The sequence below is a fragment of the Delphinapterus leucas genome, chromosome 9 (genome assembly GCF_059928025.1).
Source record: "Delphinapterus leucas isolate spDelLeu-1000000601 "Yukka" chromosome 9, BTC_Dleu_Yukka2, whole genome shotgun sequence".
NCBI lineage: Eukaryota > Metazoa > Chordata > Mammalia > Artiodactyla > Monodontidae > Delphinapterus > Delphinapterus leucas.
In genome coordinates this window covers 5,695,472-5,705,370 of record NC_143137.1, presented here as the reverse complement: position 1 = coordinate 5,705,370, position 9,899 = coordinate 5,695,472, and the positions used below count along the sequence as shown (strand labels likewise).

General features: G+C 40.1%; 1 protein-coding gene across 1 annotated transcript in view; it reads right to left on the bottom strand.

The window, feature by feature from the left end:
- Positions 1–398: 398 nt before the first annotated feature.
- PRKAG2 (protein kinase AMP-activated non-catalytic subunit gamma 2) overlaps positions 399–9,899 on the bottom strand; it is a 282,124-nt gene continuing 272,623 nt past the window's right edge. The window contains exons 14-16 of the mRNA XM_022577268.2: positions 8,152–8,298; positions 5,213–5,306; positions 399–1,544 (exon numbers count right to left, since the gene is read on the bottom strand). Coding sequence (XP_022432976.1) covers positions 1,513–1,544; positions 5,213–5,306; positions 8,152–8,298 — 273 coding nt within the window. The 3' untranslated portion in view covers positions 399–1,512. The remainder of the gene's footprint in view (positions 1,545–5,212; positions 5,307–8,151; positions 8,299–9,899) is intronic.

The window sequence follows — 9,899 nt, the reverse complement described above, 5'->3', positions numbered from 1 at the left end:
TTAATTAAATATGTTCTATTTAATAATGGAGAAAGTCTATGAATCAAATCATTAAGGTTTTTTTCTGTTGATGTAAAAAAAGAATATGAGAATTCATGTTCTCCTTTATTTGGGGAGAAATATCTAAGTGGGAAACTGCATGTAGAATTTTAATTAATATGTGCTGACAGGGAGATCAGCTTGGTGCTTTGTGACCACCTAGAGGGGTGGGATAGGGAGGGTGGGAGGGAGAGGCAAGAGGAAGGAGAAATGGGGATATATGTATACCTATAGCTGATTCACTTCGTTATAAAGCAGAAACTAACACACCATTGTAAAGCAGTTATACTCAAAGATGTTAAAAAAAGAAATGTGCTGAAATACAAAGTATTTTAAAGAACTTCTGTAACAAGATGGCAGATAGTAAGATTTATTTTAATTTTTCAATCTGCAAAAAAACCCCCCAAAACAAAAAACCAAACTATACTCATATATATATATATATACACACACACACACATATATATATGTATATATATATAGAGTGTCGACATTTTCAGAGCACTTACATTAGGAAACATTGTGTTTCTCCTCACCATATGACAATACTGTATATGCCACAGTAAAATTTACAAAACAATCGCATCAGCAATCACACAAACGTCATGATTTTCATGTCAAAACACAAGAAAAAATAGACATCTTCCCGGCACTTTGTTTGCAGCCCCACAGAGAGGTTCCCACAAATGCTGTTAGAAACTTCAGCTTTTAAAACCTAACAGTGGCTATTAGAGAAGTCATATCCTTTCCAGATCAAACTTAATGAGAATTTCGCCCTTTTAAAATAGCAACCAATGGTTTATTAATGGGTACGGTGAAGTTTACCCACCAAAAGATGTGTAAAAAATTGCATGAAAGTAAAAATAAATAAAGCTGTTGTAAATCAGCCTTGTTTACACTATAGTTCAGAACAGAACACTAACACATAAAACCATCATTAAAGTTTTATAAAGTAATTATTTATATTCAAATTACAGCTATTCAACAAATCTAATGAAAACAAACTGATTTGGTAAAGGTTCAGACGTTCACACTCCAGCAGTGTCAGTTCACAAGGACGCTCCAGCTGCGATGGGCAGTAGTGATGACATATCGCTGTTCTGACATAAGGCACTAGATCTCAATATGCCACACACTCGCCTTATGTCATATTACCTGTTAGATACCAGTGAATTCTTTAAAATGAAAAATAATAGAAATTCAGGACACAGTGCACTTTAATGACATACAGCATCTGAAATCTTTCAGACAACGGTCTGAAGAGTCTTTTAATGCAAGCTCGCATCTTCAAACACAAAATCTTTCTTTTTTATGCTTAGTTTCAACATCACTGGAAAAAACACCCATCACTAAACCCTGATACACATTCTCAGCCATCGGACTCTGTTCTATCGCGGTCAGTGTTCATGAGGCAAAGCGTGACCCAGCATCTTTGTTCAAGTTCTCCTGCAGGGGCTCCTCCACTCACGGTTGTCATTCGGTTTCTGTCTCCTTCTGCTTGGCACCTATTAGGAGATGGGAAAGGAAAGTTTCAAAGCCATATAAAAATACGTTGCAGCCGTGCATGTCCTATATGAGCGCAGTGGTGGTTCTCTGCCTGGTGGCACCTACCCGCACCTGCAGAGCCTTAGGAGACGTGGGGAATGAGCAGGTGAGCTCCAGGCTCCCCATCCCCACCTGCCATCAGTGCAGCACGCTTTTAATCCATTTTGCATATCGTAATTCTAGCACTTTTTTTTTTTTTTCCTTCTGGCCATGCCACAAGGCTTGAGGGATCTTAGTTCCCAGACCAGAGACTGAACTTGGGCCACGGCAGTGAAAGCGCGAAGTCCTAACCACTGGACCATCAGGGAATTCCCTGCATATCATAATTCTAAATATGCAAGGTTTAATTTGGAAAAGAAGAGGGTTCTGCTGCTAAAAGTTTTTAAAAGAAATATGTATTTAAGTTTTAGCGAAGGTGCCAAGTATTTCTGTTGTACATACTTATAAAAACGTAAAAGCATTAAACATGCTTACAGTAACTGCACATAAAACCTACTCTCACCTTGCCAGGATATTTTGAAATGGGTTGGGAGGGGGAGCTGCCATTTTTTTCATTACAACAGATTCTGTATTTTCTCATCAGACACTAGAAGACACTCAACTTTGAAAGAGATCAACACTCTATAAAAATAAGGGGCTAAAATTGTAGCTGCTGCCATCAGGCTGTTTACTCACGAGCTGCACATGTGGATACTTAGGTTTGTCTGGATAGTCTGAATTAGGCTGGACAGTGAAACTGCTAAAAACTTTTTAAAAAAGAGAAGATGTTATTATATCAAATCAGTATCCTTAATGGGGAATTGTGTCCATTATCTGGTGAAAAGAATAACCACCGGTACCTTTTATTCACATAATAGTGGATTCTTTTAAAAAGCATCTCTTACTGATTATTCCATAAACATCCACTCAGCAGGGCTTGTCCAGGTATGGGGCTTGTCCCGGGTATGGGGTCTGACGGCGCACAGCGTTCACACACGGCTGTGGTTTCAATCAGAGTATCTCTGGAGGGCCACTAGGCCTGTGTCAGGCTGCTCATCCTATAGCTGAAGGGAGGGACGGAGGCTGCACAGGTGAGCAGCAAGCTGGCCCACACTCACACAGCTCCGAGGGGACAGCGGGGTTGGGCTGCCCAGGCTGGACCTCTAGTCTGATGCTCGCACCACACGGTCACCCGAGTATGCTAGCGTCTGATCTGATGGAGGCGCTCCCTCTCTTCCAAGACAGCGCCACTCCCGGTGTTCACCGGTAATCCGGTTATTAGGAATACAGGGGATTTTCCTAAATGAACAGCGTTATACACACCGTGCTACAAAGAATTCTAATTCGACTATCCCTGTCTTTACAATATTTATTTCTGTGATAACAAACATTCCAAATCCAGCCGTGAAACAGGTTTCCTCCTTGCATTTTCATTAATGCTGACTTGCATTAATAATTTAGAATTTTTGAAATATCAAATTTGGATGGAAATTTAAACTCATCCAGGCGAACATTCTCATTCTTATGGTTTGTGACACCAAGACATAGACAGGATAAAGAATTGCTTACTCTGAATTGGTAATCACAAAGAATCTTGGCCACGGGGACAGAAGCGAGTTGACATTTGGCCTGACTCAGCCTGGCAAGCTGTGTGCCTTGGCCCAGGGCCAGCTGACTAGAAAAGGGGCGTCTTTTTCTGAAGGTGCCAAGTTACATCCCTGTGGGGATGAGCCTGCCTGGAGATGAGTCCTTTTCCTAACATGCACAGAGGAGCTGCACAGCTGACCCTTGAACAACACTGGGGCGCTACACACAACTTATCCTTTGTATCCACGATTCCCCTCCATATCCGCAGTTCGGTGTCTGTGGATTCAACCAACCATGGACTGTGTAGCACTGCAGTATCTACTATTGAAAAAAATTCACGTATAAGTGGACCCGTGGTGTTCAAGGGTCAACTGTAGATAAATGCAATCACACTCTTTGCATTGGTCCTGCTTCCTTGCTCTGTTTCGTCTGTGGGGTTCAACCACCGTCCGATACAGCTATGTGTGTTCACCATCAATGCATTCCACTAATGGACAGAATGCAGTCTGTCCGTTCTTCTGCTCAAAGATATTTGGGTTATTTCCAGTTTGAGGTTATTACAAGTAATGCTGTGAACAGTCTCACATCTTTTAGTCCTTTTCTCATGACTACAGAGATTATCATGAGCCATAAAAAAAACAAAAATGAAATCCTGCCATTTTTGAGAACATGGATGGATCTTTCACTTATTTCTAAGTGAAATAAATCAAGACAGAGAAAGATAAATACCATATGGTTTCATTCATATGTGGAATCTAAAAAGACCCAAGCCAAAACTGATGAACAAAGACAACAGAAGAACATGGAGAACACAACAGTGGTTTACCAGAAGGAAAGGGGGTGGGGGTGGCTGCAGTGGGTGAGAGGCTCAGCTGTGTGGTGGTGGATGATAGCTGGTCTTGGGGGGTGATCACTCTGTAGCGTGCACACATGTTGAACTCGAATGCTGTACTAAAACTTATGTAATGATTAAAAAGAGGTTACCATGAGTTTCAGGTTCTCACATATCTGACATTTGAAAATGACTGCAACAAGCCCCGTGTCTAGAGTTTCTGACTCAGCAGACATGGGCTGGGCCCCACCTGTGCGTTTCTAACAATGTCCAGCTGCTGCTCCTCTACAGCCTGCTGGGAGTCACCGCCCCCCGGAATCACGCCCCTGCCCTTCTCACTTAATCAGTGTGATCTGTTTCTCGCTGGTGACGGGGATTCCTTTTCGGGTGGGTATCTCCAGGCTATAGGCCAACTGTGAAAACTAGTCTTAGCCAGTGTGATTGATTTCTGAACTAAAGAAAAATCAATACCCTAGTAAAGGCACATTTTAATGTTTAACTTCTAAGAGTTCAAAGGGCACATGGTTTAGTCTCCTGTCTTGGCCTTGTTCTGTGAGGCCTGAGGCTGGGTTGTCTGTACTTCGTGTGGGTGGGGAGGGGAAGTGGAGGGCTGGTGGTTTTAGGACCCCTTCAGCCATTAAACAATTAAACTGTGTGACACAGGAGAAACACCAAAGGCCCCTCCCTCCCCCTGCCTCACGGGCTCCCTGACTGTGACCTGAGGGTTTGCTTAGAGTTAATCTGGCAGAAAATGAGTTTAGTCACCGATGTTTGGCAGTTAACGTAATTTCCATACACTATTAATGGAAAAAAGTTTGCGTAGGTCAAACTTTTATATACCCACTACTAGTAAGCTTTTTTTTTCTTTTTGAAGGGTAGATGGTTTCAATACTTAGGTCCCAAAGAATTTCCCTCCTGATTTCCAGTTAGTAGCCCTAAACATAAAGCAAAACTGAGGAGATCTTCACTTTTTAATGGGCAAGGTTGTGACGATCATGGCAATGAATTCTTGATTACTTAAGCACTTCTGGGTGTCGACAGGATGCTCTTAAGTCAGAATACTTTCTATAAGCTTTTCAAAACCACAAAGAAAATGAAAATGGTTTACAAAGTACTGCACAGAAAGGTGAGGCTGGCAGGTGGGCGAGGGAGGGCTTGCTGCCCCGCATCCCCGCCCCTGCCCCGGCTCCCTGCGCACTTACAGTAAAGGTCAGACACTGGCATTTATACCTGCGGGGGTGAGTATCAGGGCTTGCAGAATATCCGACAGGGAAATAATACCCACGATACTGTCTGTTTCGTTTACTACCACCAGCCGATGGACCTGCAAACAAGAGGAAAGGAGGCCACGTGTGAAAGTTGAAATAAGTAAAGGTTTAAAATGGACGTTAGAAGAAAAGTCTTTCATGTGCTATACAATGAACAGATCCCACAAATGAGAGAAAGTAACAGTGCACAAAGCCATGCAATGGTCTTGGCTCTGTTAAAATGCAATGCTGATTTGCTTGACTACTTTTAAGAAAAATTAGCCAGATATGTCCTGCTGAGTTTTCTATTTTCAAAATATTAATATATGAAAGATAAATTCAAAACATGAAGTATCACAGTAGCTGCTTCATGTGGCTCTAATCTCTAAAACGGTTTTTAATTTTTAAAAGTTGTATCTCGGTTTCTGTTAACTATCAGATAACTGTTTTTACCTGGGAGAGAAGTCCAAATAAGCAGTGAAACTAAATAAAAGGTCACTGCTCTTAGATTATATTTTCCCTTTTCTCTATGAAGTTCATATATTAAGAATAACAGAGAATGATCAACTATAATCAAGTGAAATAAATTACATTCACATCTTGTTTTCTACTTGAAAGTCTTTTATAAGTGAGTGGACAATGTTCTGAGGTATTACTATAGCAAAGTGTCCTTAAAACAGGAAAGGAGGGAGAGAGCATCACGCTTCTCTGATTTAAAAGCTTTAGAATTTAGGCTTGAGGCAACCACATGCCAGTCGGTTACCCTGGAGATCCTCTTCTCCACACTGAACAGTTAGAACCCGCTGGTACAGAATGGGTGGCACAGGAGGGAGATGGGAGGAGCGGGGAAATCATTTTTATAGTTTGTCTCTAATGATACTGTGCCGGTGATGCTTTTGACATCATAGCTTCTTTTAGGTTAAAAGAGAAAAAAATCACTTTGTCATCTTTCTCATGCTAATCAACATAAACTTCTTTTAAAAGCTTCTCTAGAAAAAGTTATGTTCTTCAATAACCCTGTGATATAACACAATTATCTATTAACTTTAATCATAAGTTGATTTACATCTAGGGCCAGAGAATGCTGTATATTCTATACTAGACACATTTTGTTGTTAACATTTAATAATGATAAATAACTATCTTTTGAACTACTAAAGGTCAAGGGGAAACCATTTCACTTAGAATTAGTTCTGCCAGACAGAAATGACCACCAAAAATATTATCATCTGTTGCTGAGTCTAAACTTATGAATGTTTCTTTTCTAAAAGCTAGTGTGATATTTGTCATATAAATAAACCAAATCATCGCTGATACCGTATACCCTTCTCCTAACAAAATATGTTGAAGCTGGGAATTCCCTGGTGGTCCACTGGTTAGGATTCTGTGCTTTCACTGCCGAGGGCCTGGGTTCAGTCCCTGGTTGGGGAACTAAGATCCCACAAGCTGCTCAGTGCAGCCAAAAAAAATACTATATATATATAAAATATGTGCGTATATATATGTGTGTGTGTGTGTATATATGTGTATGTGTGTGTGTATATGCATGTGTGCGTATGTGTATATATGTGTGTGTGTATATGCGTGTGCGCATATATGTGTGCGCATATATATGTGCGCGCGCATATATATGTGTATATATGTGTATGTATGGTGTATATGTGTATGTATGTGTGCGTGTGTATATGTGTGTATATGTGTGTGTGCATATATATGTGTATGTGGGTGCGTATATATATGTGTATGTCTGTATATGTGTATATATATGTGTATGTGTGTATATATATATATATATACACACACACACACATGTTGAAGCTAAAAACTGGTTTGTCCCCCAACAAGGAGTCATATGGTGAAAAAAATTAATGACGAAAAAAGTCAAGGTGGGTAACTTGAGAAAACTTTAATTACACCTGTATTTCCCTCAATGACCTATTTTCATATTAAAGTTTGTGCTGCTCACCAGATGGACTTCCAGGACAAGCCAATCACTTCTTCTCCTACCTGACAGTAGCACGCGCTCAAACAGGGGTCTTGGGAACACGAAGGCGTGCTGGCGTTCTCCACAGAAACAGCCGTGTTAATACTGAGGTGCGAGTCTTTCTAGTCTCTTTTCTATGCACGTGCACATATTTTAACACGAAGCATCACACTATATATAGTAACTGGCCTTTCTCTTAGCAATATATTGTTTTTCCATATCAACAGTATTCTCCTTTAACATGATTTTTAACTGTTATAAAGGATTCCATCAGATGGATGTGGTCCATTGTCCTTAAAATTAGGGAGGAATGTCTTACCTATTTCTGCTTATGATCTTCAAAAGGTATATACAAGAGAACAATAAAAACCTTAGATGTATTCCTAAGTCAATTAGAACCCTCTGGAAAACTAGTAATGGATGTTAAATTCAAGTAGAAAAAGACTTCGTGTTGAGACTAGTGAAACAGGGTAAAAGCCATGGCAGCTGAAGCTTGGGGAGTCAGCTCTGCTGAGGACGGAGCAGGGTGTTTAACTTAAAAAAAAAAAAGATCAGAATACATTTTATTGACTTACTTGTTAAGACCACATAATTACACATTTTTAGCTTTAAATTCATCAATACTCTAATGAAACTTAAAGCTCTTGGGATTTCTGTTTTCTCAAGTATGTTTTAAAACGATGAAAGTATCTTTATTTGATTCAGCTATGATGTCAGGACTTATAAATTAAATTCAATTCAGTGAACATTCACAGATGACCTACTATGTGCCAAGACATGTGCTAGGTTCTGGAGCAGGGAGACTGTGTCACAGGACTGGACTGGAAGGCTGCCTCACGGGCTGGTCCTGTGACTCAGAATTCCTGCGGCACTGTTTCCTAGTTAGGTGCTCATGGCAGACGGGGCGGTGGGGAGGGACCCGGATGCAGCCACTTTACCTCGGCTCTCACTATTCTGTCCACGATGGTCTCCAGTACTTCCAGCTTACTGCACTTCACTACGCCTTCGAAATACTGTGACCGGTGCTGCAGGGCCTGGGTCACTGTGATGTCTAGGTTGTTGTATGTTTTTTCAGCAGCAAGGTTCTATAATAAAGTAACAGTGAGTTATATCCTTCATTTCAATTCACATTTAATGACCAAAGTTAGTTCAAAGCAGCTTGTTGTTTAAAAACATTAATGTTTATCATAACTTAGTACCACTGTACCAGCTTATGACATGCCATCAGTACTGTTATTTCATCATCTTATCAATAATCATTTAAAGCTTATAAGGTGTACCTTTATTATGAAGCAACCGTTTAAAACGGTTGAATTCTGACTGTATGTCCTACAGAAGATTCCCCTATCCTTACCCTATAGGGTTCTTTTTTTTTTTAATTGAAGTATAGTTGATTTACAATGTAGTGTTAGTTGCTGGTGTACAGCAAAGTGACTTATTTATATGTATATTTTTTCATTATAGGTTACTATAAGATATTGAATATAGTTCCCTGTGCTATACAGTAGGGCCTTGTTGTTTATTTTATATACAGTAGTTTGTATCTGTTAGTCCTAAACTCCTAATTTATCCCCCCACTTTCACCCTATGTTCCCTGAATGAACAGTGTTTCGAGAGGTGGAGTAACACCTGCAAAGGGTGAGAAGTCCCCAGGGCTAGGGAACAAGGCTTTTGCTAGAAAGACTTTGCGGGGGTGATCACGGAGGAAGCCCTGTAGATCGGAGTGGCTGCTCAAGGTTCTGATTAACCTTACAGGGTCCCACCCAACCAAATTCCAATAAGCCTATTTTTTTGGTGTCTGTTATGTTAAATAGAATAAGATGAAACAAAAGGGTCTGAGACAGCTACAAAAGAATACTTAATGCTATGGTCAATATTAAGGCAAAAAAACGGTATGCAGGTTTGGGGCTATCAAAGTTTCAGTTCCCTTTCTTAGAAATAATGTAAAACTCTAAGGAAATGAATTTAAATGAATGGGGGAAAAGTATCGAGTGGAAGGATGTAGGACCAAAATCAATCTAGTAAATTTAAACCAGGGAATAAAAAACAGAACTTTACATAATGTTATTAAATACATTTGCTGTCCTCTTCAGAACAGTTGTTCCCAATTAGCAAGTAGTGGGATGTGGGTGACCAGGAATCCACCTGCGCACTAAGCACATGCCTGTTGGCAGAATGAATCAATGTCTCTGGTATAGAAACATGACTATTTAACACATACACATGCTGTAGTAACGGATAAGTGACTCACGTACTGAAAAGACAAAGAATTATAAAATGCTACTAATATGGAAAGGTACAGTCTCCCAGGACTGAACCAGGAAGAGTCAGAAAATATGAACAGACCAATCACAAGCACTGAAATTGAAACTGTAATTAAAAAACCACAAACAAAAGGCCAGGACCTGATGGCTTCACAGGTGAATTCTATCAGACATTTAGAAAACAGCTAACACCTATCCTTCGGAAACTGTTCCAGAAAATTGCAGAGGAAGGAAAACTCCCTAACTCATTCTATGAGGCCACCATCACCCTAATACCAAAACCAGACAAAGATACCACTAAAAAAGAAAATTACCGGCCAGTATCACTGATGAACATAGAAGCAAAACTCCTCAACAAAATACTAGCAATTTGAATCCAACAATACATCAAAAGGATCATACACCATGATCAAGGATTTCTC